The sequence below is a fragment of the Barbus barbus genome (assembly GCF_936440315.1).
Source record: "Barbus barbus genome assembly, chromosome: 2".
In the NCBI taxonomy this organism is placed as follows: Eukaryota; Metazoa; Chordata; class Actinopteri; order Cypriniformes; family Cyprinidae; genus Barbus; species Barbus barbus.
This window is the reverse complement of record NC_136730.1, coordinates 11549730-11562483: the sequence shown is the minus strand read 5'-3', so window position 1 is coordinate 11562483 and position 12754 is coordinate 11549730. Positions and strand designations below refer to the sequence as shown.

General features: G+C 36.8%; 1 protein-coding gene across 1 annotated transcript; it reads left to right on the top strand.

The window, feature by feature from the left end:
- The first annotated feature begins 7959 nt into the window (after positions 1 to 7959).
- On the top strand, positions 7960 to 12552 carry LOC306843835 (ferritin, heavy subunit). The gene is made up of 5 exons (XM_079375519.1): positions 7960 to 8263; positions 10256 to 10361; positions 10548 to 10694; positions 11892 to 12017; positions 12100 to 12552. Exons 2-5 carry the CDS (start codon positions 10260 to 10262, stop codon positions 12256 to 12258), a joined length of 534 nt encoding a protein of 177 aa, XP_079231645.1. The 5' UTR covers positions 7960 to 8263; positions 10256 to 10259; the 3' UTR covers positions 12259 to 12552.
- Positions 12553 to 12754: the final 202 nt, after the last annotated feature.

Here is a 12754-nt window from a genome sequence, read left to right as displayed (position 1 = left end):
TGTGTAAAAAAAAAAAGAGGAAAAGAGAAACGTGTCTTAAAGAAGCTTGAATTTGGCAACAACATCAGCTTGTAGTCCTCTGTTAGTCGATAGGAAAAGAGACTTTTATAAACTGGCAGAGAAAAGGTCATTTAAAGAAAGAGAAGATGAGAAAAGAGCAGGCGAGAATCCAAAAATGTCAACGATGCATCCATGAAACACCTGCTCATCAACAAACACAACAGGTTCAATAAGTCAAATGACCTGTCGAGATGGCCTATCAGTGTTTGAGCATGAAGAATACAGATGGAGACCAAAAGGCAAGAAAAGAAAATGATTTAAAAGTGTAGCTTCATATGTTCACCACTAGATGTCCTACCTAGTACTAACATTATTCTATGGCTTTCTGTGGTTTGTCTCTTATTCCCATATTCCTCCGCTCCTTTGAAAGTACTGTGTGTTTCATGTTTTCAAGAAAGAAAACGGCTTATTCATATGTATACAATAAAATTTATCACCTTCATCCTTCAGCAGTTTTATTTGCACTTCATATTTAGTGTTGGGGAAAGTTACTTTTAAAAGTAATGTATTCCAATATTGCGTTACTTGCTAAAAAAAGTATCTGGTTACTTTTTATGGAAAGTAGTGTCTACTTGACCTTCGTGTTTTACTTTTTCCTCATCTGGACTGGATTTGCTTATTGTGCTTTTAATATAAAAAAAGTTATATTTTTTGGCAAATGTAAAAGCATTTTCACAAGTTTCACAAAGCGAAATTAATATACAGGTGCATCTCAATAAATTAGAATGTCGTGGAAAAGTTCATTTCAGTAATTCAACTCAAATTTTGAAACTCATGTATTAAATAAATTCATTGCACACAGACTGAAGTAGTTTAAGTCTTTGGTTCTTTTAATTGTGATGATTTAGGCTCACATTTAACAAAAACCCACCAATTCAAATCTCAACAAATTAGAATACTTCATAAGACCAATAAAAAAAACATTTTTAGTTAATTGTTGGCCTTCTGGAAAGTATGTTAATTTACTGTATATGTACTCAATACTTGTTTGGGCCTCCTTTTGCATGAATTACTGCATCAATGCGGCGTGGCATGAAGGTGATCAGCCTGTGGCACTGCTCAGGTGTAATGGAAGCCCAGGTTATTTTGATAGCGGCCTTCAGGTCATCTGCATTGTTGGGTCTGGTGTCTCTAATCTTCCTCTTGACATTACCCCATAGATTCTCTATCTATGGGGTTCAGGTCAGGCGAGTTTGCTGGCCAATCAAGCACAGTAACACCATAGTCATTGAACCAGCTTTTGGTACCTTTGGCAGTGTGGACAGGTGCCAAGTCCTGCTGGAAAATTAAATCAGCATCTCCATAAAGCATGTCAACACCAGCAGATTACATGGCAGCCCAAATCATCACTGACTGTGGAAACTTCACACTGGACTTCAAGCAACATGGATTCTGTGCCTCTTCACTCTTCCTCCAGACTCTGGGACCTTGATTTCCAAATGAAATGCAAAATTTACTTTCATCTGAAAAGAGGACTTTGGACCAGTCCACTGAGCAACAGTCCAGTTATTTTTCTCCACAGCCAGGAAAGACACTTCTGACGTTGTCTCTGGTTCAGAAGTGGCTTGGTAGCCCTTTTCCTGAAGACGTCTGAGCGCGGTGACTCTTGATGCACTGACTCCAGCTTCATTCCACTCCTTGTGAAGCTCTCACAAGTGTTTGAATCAGCTTTGCTTCACAGTATTCTCAAGCTTGTGGTCATCCCTGTTGCTTGTGCACCTTTTCCTATCCAATTTTTCCGTTCCAGTCAACTTTGCATTTAATATCCTTTGATACAGCACTCTGTAAACAGCCACACCTTTCAGCAATGACCCTCTGTGACTTACCTTCTTTGTGGAGGACGTCAATGTTCGTCTTCTGGATCATTGCCAAGTCAGTAGTCATCCCCATTATTGTGGTTTCAAAGAACAAGAGATACACGGAATTTATACTGTAGGGATGGTCATTAATTGAAACTCAAATGTAAATATTCTAATATTTTGAGATACAGATTTTTGCCTTTCATCAGCTGTAAGCTCTAAACATCAAAATTAAAACAAATTTTTTTTAGAAATGTTTCACTTTACATGCAATGAATCTAAAATATATGAAAGTTTAACTTTTTGAAATAACTTACAAGAAAAAATGTACTTTTTCACGACATTCTAATTTATTGAGATGCACCTGTAAGCCTCGGGCTGAAGGAAATGTAAATTCTCATCTGTATAGCAGAGGGAGCAACACAAACAAACACAAGTGTTACCAACGTAACAATTATTTTGCTAGATTTAGCAACTCTTCAGACTACACTAGCAATTTTTTCTTCAAAAGGCACTTAGCAACAAATTTAGCCATTTTTAAAATGTGTTTGGCAACTTTTAGCAACTTTGACTCCAATGATAAAAAGGCACTCATTTTTCTTTGAACACACAAAAAAGGGAATTGTCTAGCAGTACACATCACGTGAATTAAGTTGCTAGTTGCAATTGTTCGATAATAATTGTTCATTTTTTAAAACACCTTGTTATTAGTTTGTGCCTTCACTTGTTGATCAGTTTAAAAATATTGTAGAAAAATGGAAAAGGTAATGGTAATTTTCTGCCAGGACATTAAAAAACTATATATATATATATATCAGAGTTCATTGTGCCCTATTTTACAAACTTTTGAAGTGTAGCGTACTGACTTACTAATCCACTGCTTAAAAATATAATTGTTCAGAATGTGTAGTTTTACTAGTTAATAAGAAAATAGGCCTACATAAAATATAATCGTTCAAAAATGTTCAATAATTCAATATTGCATTTAAAAAATATATTTATTTTTAAATATAATTGTTTACATTTTAGTTTCACTAACAAATCTAAATTAACTTTTCAAATTATATTCATAATTTTTTGCTGAGGTTTGAGTGATCTGATTGTATGTTCTATGCAGTTTTGCGTTGTGATTGGATAACGATGCATTTGCGAAGTGGCATTCAATGTCATTTAACAATGTTTAGCAACAATTTGTCCTGCCTTTAGCAACTTCCCCTGAAAATTAGCTGGCAACACATGTTTCATCTGTGCGGCCATTTATAGATTGCATTAAGAATAGGACAGAGTAGAAGTTCAACACTACAAACACAAATGTTATGTTTGTCTAAAGTAATTGTTGTTTATGGCCACAGCTATATCACCCTGCAGGCCAAGACAGGTTGCCCGAAGCTAAGCAGGGTTGAGCCTGGTCAGTACCTGGATTGGAGACCTCCTGGGAAAACTAGGTTGCTGTTGTAAGAGGTCAGCAGGGGTGCTCACCCTGTGGTCTGTGTGGGTCCTAACGCCCCAGTATAGTGATGGGGACACTATACTGTCAAAAAGCACCATCTTTCAGATGAGACGTTAAACTGAGGTCCTGACTCTCTGTGGTCATTACAAATCCCATGGCACTTCTCGTAAAGAGTATAGGGGTGTAATCCCGGTGTCCTGGCCAAATTCCCTCCATGGCCTCTGACCATCATGGCCTCCTAATAATCCCCATCCACTTGATTGGCTCTATATCTCGCTCTCCTTTCCACCTGTAGCTGGTGTGTGGTGAGCGCACTGGCGCATTTGTCCTGTGGCTGCTGTCGCATTATCCAAGTGGATTCTGCACACTGGTGGTGGTTGAAGAGAGACCCCCTTATGACTGTAAAGTGCTTTGGGTGTACAGCAATACACAATAAAGTGCTATATAACTGCCTCGTTCATTCATTAATTCATTCATAGTATAGTTGAATGGGATCATCGAAGGTCAGCAGTAAAGACTCTGGTTAATAAAATGGGATTAGGCCTAAATACATAAAGGATATTTATATATTTAACAAGCCCGGTCTCATGAAGTATTTAGCATATTTATTTACTGCATTGCATTTAGCTATTTGAATCCATTTCAAGGAATACTGGATCTGTTTTTGTGCAATTGAGATGAGTAAATGCATGTTCACATTTAGTCCAGAACTACAATAACAGTGAACAAAACTCCTCTGCACTTACACCCGATTTCTCTCAACATCGGGACAGCAGAGCTGTCAGTCAATAAATGGTAAAAGTATCTGGGGTTACTTATTTGAAAACATAACTCAGATATTTTCTTGTAAATTAAAAAGTAATGTGTTACTTTACTAGTTACTTGAAAAAGTTTTTTTTTTTTTTTTGTGCAATTCAAAGTGTGCTACACACAGGTGAGTGAGCCTGTACAAACCACCTGTAGTAACACACTCTCCTCTATGTGCACTATGGACACTTTACACTATGGACACTTTACACTTTACACTATGTGCACTATGGACACTTTACACACACTGCTGCGTGTGCACAATCTCACAAAAGACTCAGCAATATATGTATGTTTACATGCTCATGCACTACAAATCATCCTGCACTGTTCCCCAACCAGCTGCTGACTCAAATGTCTCTCTTTGCACATGCACAGTATTTGTGAAGCATTCGTATAGTTTGTATTTTTTATCTTCTATTTTTTAGTTTGTATAGGGTAATATTTATGTGAAGCATTCGTATAGTTGTATTTTTTATCCTTTATTCTTTTAGTTTGTATAGGGTAAATGCTTTTATATATATATATATATATATATATATATATATATATAGTATACTTATAGTTAAATCTGTCAGTAGGTTAGTAGTGTATAGGTTTATAGTGTTTTTTACTTCATTGTTGTAATGTCTGTATTTATGTAGCACCGTGGTCCTGCGAGACACGACATTTCGTTCCACTGTATGTCCCCACATGTAGCGGAATGACAATAAAGCTCAACTTGAACTTGAAAAGTAATCTGATTACGTAACTTGCATTACCTGTAATGTGTTACCCCCAACACTGATCATGTTAGCCACCGTTCACTTTGCTCTTCAGATATTGGTATCAGGCACTGAAAAACCATATCTAAAAATGTGGTCTGCAGTATGAAAAAGTCCATTTGTTTGTCCTTCGTGGTGAATATTCACCTCACAGATGTTTTCTTTTTTTTTTTACCTTTTTTATGAAAGTACACCTGTGATCTGCTACCTGTAAATGAGCTTCAACTTCACACTTGATGAAAACTGCAATTACACTGAAAAGTCGTGTCACTCACTCACTCTTGCCGTTCCTCCCCTCCCCCACAGATCACGTGCTAATTTACGGTAAGAAACTGTAATTTTAGAAAACGGTTCAATACTGTCAATTTACAGCATTTTTTTACAGTGCAGTGACATATATAAAATATACAGTGATATGTAGTTTGCCTTATTGTTGCCATGTTTATACCATTATAAAAACATGGACTAGGATTTAGGCACCAAGGGAATGGCTATAGTGTTAGAGATGACTAGCCAGAACGTCATACAGATTAGTAATGGCATGAGGGTGAGTAAATGATGAGAGAATTTTCATTTTTGTGAGAACAATTCCTTTAAATTATAACATGGATTGAAACACTGTCAGAATCCACATGCTGGTCAGGAATTTCCAAAATGACTAATAAGAACAACATTGCTGTTTTCTTCAAGATCCACATATTTAATTACTATTGTCTCATAGAAAGTCATAGATGAAAGTCTAGCCATTATCGTCTCAAGCTACTTCTTTTGTGTGACTTTTTGGTGCAAAAAACACCAGTAAAGATCTATAAGTAAAAATCCCTAGTGAAAAAGAGTAAACCTTTCAAAGCAGCCCATAATCCATATCTTTGCTATACACAATGAGTATTTAATTACAACTTTAAGATTTATCATTCATCAGTGAAACCATAAAAGTATTGGTGATTCATTTATTGGTTTTATTAAATGTAATTATTTTCTAATTTATTGGGCCATTATGGAAGGCGTTGCCCTAAATATATAATGAGAACAATATAATGAGATGATATACAAAAAAAGCATATTTAAAATATTTTTATTTTAAAAAATCAATTTTTAATCCAATTTTAAATCCATTACATCAATTATGTTTGTTAAAAGATCACACCTTCTGTATTTCTGTTTAGTTCCTACAAACAATTTGTTGTGAGATGGCAAAATCTGGCTTGTTATGTTATGCAAATGTGCTGATTTTGAACAATATAAAATGCTTTGTTAACACCTTATCATCTTATGCTTCTAGCGGCACACTGAGCATGTGAGTATGATTTCACATTCTGTTCTTTTCCTTTAGTCATAATAAACGTAATAAAACCTTCTGAAACAATTATTGGATTGTGAAAGACTGGTAAAAATGAACTTTGCTCAAGCCAAACTAGAATATATTTCTCAACTAAACAACCCAATATATAAAGATGCTGTAAAGATGCGGTTTAAAAAGTAAACTTTTTTTTGTTTGATGGATTTAAAAACAGTAATAATTTAGGCTAATACTTTTCTTAACTGTAGAAAACGCCGCTAAAGAGAAAGCAAAACAGCCTCTGACTCAGACATTTACTGTTACACAACATAATGTTCCCCAGTATTTACAAGTTCTGGAAAATGTTGGTGTTCACCATGTTACGTCACACTCTACGACTGCGGAACTGGATTGACCAATGTAAGGAGTGAATAAGTGACAGTTAGCTTAGTTTCAGCACTTTTTGATATCACACTTCCAGTGGGCAGTGGTCACATGATCCTCAATATACTGTTACTGTCTTATAGCATTGAATTCTTCATATGGAGTTCAGCTGATTACACAGTAAAAGTGCCAGTGCCATGTTGCCTCTATATAGGCCAATAATAAATGTGACCCTGGACCACAAAACCAGTCATAAATGTCAATTTTTCGAAATTGAGATTTATGCATCATCTGAAAGCTGAATAAATAAGCTTTCCATTGATGTTTGTTAGGATTGGACAATATTTGGCTGAGATACAACTATTTGAAAATCTGGAATCTGAGGGTGCAAAGAAGTCTAAATATTGAGAAAATCGCCTTTAAATTTGTCCAAATGAAGTTCTTAGCAATGCATATTACTAATAAAAAATTAAGTTTTGATATATTTACTGTAAGAAATTTACAAAATATCTTCATGGAACATGATCTCTACTTAATATCCTAATGATTTTTGGCATAAAAGAAAAATCTATCATTTTGACCCATACAATGTATTTTTGGCTATTGCTACAAATATACCCCAGCGACTTAAGACTGGTTTTGTGCTCCAGGGTCACAAATATCATGAGTGTATATAGTGACATATAATATAGTTGTTCTTCAAGCATTAAATCATAGTTTTTTTTCAAGATTATGTTGCACAAAAGCTGCGCCCAAACCCTTCAATCCAATGAACATGCCTGTTGAGTCAGCGAGATGCTCCAGATACTCCTGACATCCTGGGTGTAGCTCCTAACAAGCTACTGGATTCAAACCTCATATTACAAATCCCACTGATAGGCACAAGGACAAAGCGTCTAGACATTCTTCCTGCCCCTGTATTTTATTAAGGACTGCAATTTTTGGTCATTTTGAAGCCCAGCAATCACAAAGCATGTCATTAATGCTTCTCAAATATAGGCTGTACCTATGCTAGCTTAAAGGAATTGTATGGAATAATTATTGTATGGAAAACACAGAAGACCCTTTTGGACTTCTCTTGTTGCTGCATTTTGCTGATATTGGAGATCTGAAACCAAATGTTGATCTGAGGGTCAACACAAAAAGCATAACAGCTGGAAGAATTGAGGACGTTTTTACTATTTTAAAGGAGGTAATACAATCTTAAAGTGAATAATTGTGTTTGCTTTGTAAAGCAATTCTAGTAAGATTTTCAATTTTTTTTTTTTTTTTTATTGTAGTGTCTTGATTCTCTGCGGAATTTCATTTTGAGTTGTATTTTATAGTTATTTATTTTATATAATTATATTTATATTATATTATTATTATTTTTCATCTTGGGGCGGATCCTTACGCTGTGCGTGTCGCGTCATGCGTACAAATGCGCTGTTGTGCGTCCCACAAATACTCCTGCGCCGCAGAGCACGCTTTCATAATCATCACAGCCACGAGGACGGACTGAAGGTTACCTGCTTCAACAGTGCTTGAACGGCAACCGATCTTCTGTCTTTTCGCCTTTTCCATCAATCAACTCCTTCGATTCCAGTCATTTTGTTTTCGGTCAAAATCGAAAATTAGATTTAAAGACGCTTGCTTAAAAAAAAAAAACAATTCTACGGGAACCAGCGTCGTTGACCATCTGTGCGAATAACATCAGAAAAGCCGTAAAACCGATTTGAAGGTAAGTTTTCAATCCGAATCAACACATATTCGCTTCAAATCCTTTGTTTTTGTTTAGGTGGATGAATAACTCGGTTGCATAGAGACCGCGGCACCCGTCACTAACGTTAGCATACGATCCGCAGGACCGCCATCTTTGTTTGTTTTTGTCGATTAAGTCCTGCTGGAAAAACGAATCGGATCAAATAAAACTACGAATTCGCTTCGTTTCCCAAATTATCACGCATTTGGACGAATGTAGTGTAATGTTTGAAAAGGCCACAATATCCTCAAAAGCCCGCCACGCCATTGTCTAATATTTTTTACGTTCGTTATTATCGGTTAATCCTTTACAATATTTTGTTATAATCGCTAAAACATTTATAAGATGCGTTAAACAGATTTTAATATGTTATATAGTCTTTTCCCACTGAAAGTGAATGGAGACTGGAGCTGTCGAGCTCCGAAAGGGATTAAAAACGAAAAAAATAATAATTTTACACGACCTCAACTTAATATTTAACGTTTTCTGAACTCTTTTGATATCCTTAATTTACATTTCCTCAAGACTGCGGGGTTTTTTTGGGGTTTTGGTTGAAAAGGCTCCTTTGTAAACACCCACGACGCAATGTACTTTTGCGATTATTTAGCGGTTGTTCTTGGCACATTTATTATGGGATTTTGAAAGTTAGCTCAGTCTTTTTTCACGGTTAGCTTTGTTTAACATCATAACACAATTGCCAAAATATTTAATATGCTAAACTGATTTTTTTTTTTTTTTTGAAGAGTGGTGACACCGCTTTCCCAATGAAAGTCAATGGGGACTGGCGCTGTCGAGCTCCGAAAGCGATGAAAAATAATTCTACACGACGATAACATTGTATTTTACGTGTTTTACAGTCATTCGTTACGTCTTCTAGAGAATGCTGGTATTTTAAGTTAAACATTAAGTTAAAAAAGGCTGCAGTCGGCTTTTTTGCAAACTTTCTAAAGCCCCAAAAAAAAAATCGCTTGAATCCATCTGACGGGTTTGTCTAAATGCTCCCAGGTCTCAAGGTTTGTTTGTTTTTTTCATAATACTTTTAGTATACAGATTACAAGATTGTAAATAAGGTGTCACCACAGGCCGGTTTTCAGATATATGTGACCCAGGACCAAAAAAAACAGTTTTAAGTGCCAGTTTTTCAAAACTGAGATTTATCATCATCTGAAAGATGAATAAATAAGATTTCCATTGATGTATGGTTTGTTAGGATCGGATAATATTTGGCTGAGATACAACTATTTGAAAATCTGGATTCTGACGGTGCAAAAAAATAAAAAAATCTCCTTTAAATTTGTCCAAATGAAGTTCTTAGCAATGCATATTGCTAATCAAAAATGAAGTTTTGATATTTACGGTAAGAAATTTACTAAATATATTCATGGAACATGATCTTTACTTAATATCCTAATGATTTTTGGTATAAAATAAAAATGGATCATTTTGACCCATACAATGTATTTTTGGCTATTGCTGCAAATATACCCCAGCGACTTAAGACTGGTTTTTTGCTCCAGGGTCACACATGTATTCATAATTGTTTTATTTCGCTTCTCAATTGTAGTTAATTTAAACATAGGTTACACTATGCAAGTTGGCCAGTTCTTGAGCAGGTGGTATTGGACCAACCGGCTAAACCCTGAGAAGAATTATCTAAGTGATCCAGGAAATGTCTGTCATGCATTCATGTGCTTTTTCCCATACCAAACCAATGACAAGAGTAACCGAAATGGGGTTGAACTTGAACAGCACCTGTCCTGAGAACACATTAAACCTCGTACAGTGTCTTACAGAGAGCGTAAACACATGCTGGCATGTCTGGATCAGACAATAAACACTATTATTAGTGGGTTTGTGGTGCGTGGTAATGCAGAAGTTGATGTTGGACAGCAGTGCGTTCATTGATAACAGGGGGTGCATAAATTGCAGTACAGCAAGGGTGGCAAGCTTATTTTATGTCCTCTCTTACAGAAACATGAGCTCTCAAGTGAGACAGAACTTTGAGGAGGCCTGCGAGGCGGCCATCAACCGTCAGATCAACATGGAGCTGTATGCATCCTACGTCTACCTTTCCATGGTGAGAGTCCAAGGCTATTACAGCGTACTAGACCCATCCCATTTAGAGTAAAATGTAGTGTTCTAGGTGAAGGGCAGGGGCATTGAATTCAGTATATGAATGAACTTTGCTTGCAAGTTTAGTTAATGATCCATTTCGTTCACTGTGTCTCATGTGACCTTTATTTTATTTATTTTTCTCATGCAGTCATACTACTTTGACCGAGATGATCAGGCCCTGCACAACTTTGCGAAGTTTTTCCACCATCAGTCCCACGAAGAGCGCGAACATGCTGAGAAACTGATGAAGTTTCAGAACCAGAGGGGAGGGAGGATCTTTCTGCAGGACGTGAAGGTACATCTATAATGTGTGTTCATGTGATAGTGTTACAGTTTAGCTTGGCAAGGCAGGGACGCAGAGATAGAGAGGACAAAGTTGGGGTGGGGCTCTTATCTTTTACCGACACTAACGATAAACTTCAACTGACCGTCAGCGTGTTTATTAAGCGCTATTTTGTCATAGGGAAAGATTGAAGTACCTAACTGGAGAGCATCAACGCTCTTTGGACCTAGTGATTTGACACCATATATCACGTGACCAGATTTTTCAGGGTAGCGCTGGTTTACCAGTTTCATTGGTAATGGAAAATTGGTTAGTTCTCATGAAATTAATATCGGGAAGTTGACATTTGATGGCAACTAGTCAGATGCCACGCCATCAAAAATTCTCAACAGCATTTTACCTGAGGTTTCATTTTTATCTGTAAGGCTGCAACTAAAAATAAAAAAATAAAGTGAACCACTTGTGTCACCGGCCCACCGGTGGGCCGAAAGCCATTACATATTTAAAACCGTAATATTCTATACTAAACCTAAACTAATCTTGACAAACTATATATCATTGGAAACCTTAGAGATTGTATTTTTCATATTTGACCACTGTTTTATATTTAAAATTATGTAGTGACAGTAATTCATTCATTTGTGACAAGAAAATTTAGCAAAAAAAAAAAAAACACCAAGAAGTTGGATGCACCAAGAAGGATACACCTGTAAAATGGAAGTTATGTGCTGAGGAAATGCACTTTGAATGCATTAAACAATAAATGCATCTGTCAACGCACATGATAGAAAGGGAAAATAATCAATTAGAAAATCTGCTGAAAATATACTCATTCACAGATCATCCAAGATATAGATGAGTTTCTTTCATCATAGGAACAGTTTTTAAAATTTTGCATTGCATCACTTGCTCACCAATGGATCCTCTGAATGGGTGCCGTCAGAGTCCAAACAGCTGAGAAAAGCATCACAATAATCCACACCACTCCAGACCAGTGTTAGTTTCCATCTAAAATATGAGCCCTCTATCCATAATATTTATTTCTCCAGTAAAAGTAATCTCGTCTGAATCAGCAGAGAAATATGCACAGATCAAGCCCCGTTTACAAGCAAAAACAGTTCTAAACAAATGTCATTTTCGATGTGAGAAGACAGCATGGGATGGACTGGAAGAAGGGTTAGTATTAACTTTTGTATTTGTGTTTGACAGAAACCAGAGAAGGATGAGTGGGGAAGCGGTGTGGAAGCTCTCGAATGCGCCCTGCAGCTGGAGAAAAGCGTCAATCACTCCCTCCTGGAGCTGCATAAGCTGGCCTCTCAGCACAACGACCCTCATGTGAGTCTGCAGCTACTGATACGAACGCAATCTCAGTAACAAACAAAACCTATTCCAAACTCACTCTTCTTGTTTCTTACAGATGTGCGATTTCATTGAGACACACTACTTGGACGAGCAGGTGAAGTCCATCAAAGAACTGGGCGACTGGGTGACCAACCTGCGTCGCATGGGCGCCCCCCAGAACGGCATGGCCGAGTACATGTTCGACAAGCTCACACTTGGCAAAGAGAGCAGCTAAATACTCTGTCCATCTTTTCCTTTGCTGATTAGTTTTGCTGTATGAGTGTGTTATACCCTATAGGCCATCAGACTTTATTTTATGTTGTTTGACTGACAGGTCAACCTGTGTGTCCAGTGATTTAAGCAGTAAAACCTCTTAGCTTGTTTGGCTCTGCCATGCTTCGCTGTTTAAGATCGCACTTCTCATAAGCCATTGAACTCTGTATCTCTTGCTTGTTCACAGTTTGACTTGCCTGCATGTGATTTGTCAATGAAATTATGCTCCAAACCAATAAAATAGAAACCTCTGGGATCTGAACTTGTCTTGTGACTCCTTTACCGTTTTGAGACATGAGCTTTCAAAGGGGCTTATTAAAGGAATAGATCACCCAAAAATGAAAATCTGTCATTTACTCACCCTCAAGTAGTTCCAAACCTGTATGAATGTCTTTGTTCTGCTGAACACAAAGGAAGATATTCTGAAGAATGTGGGAAGCAGAGCAGTTTTGGGGCAC

What these genes read in the sequence shown, in the direction of transcription:
- LOC306843835 (XM_079375519.1), top strand. Translation starts at nt 10,260, where the DNA reads ATGAGCTCTCAAGTGAGACAGAACTTTGAGGAGGCCTGCGAGGCGGCC. An exon ending in CCTACGTCTACCTTTCCATG is followed by an intron (nt 10,362 to 10,547) that starts GTGAGAGTCCAA and finishes TTTCTCATGCAG; the next exon opens with TCATACTACTTTGACCGAGA. An exon ending in CTCAGCACAACGACCCTCAT is followed by an intron (nt 12,018 to 12,099) that starts GTGAGTCTGCAG and finishes TGTTTCTTACAG; the next exon opens with ATGTGCGATTTCATTGAGAC.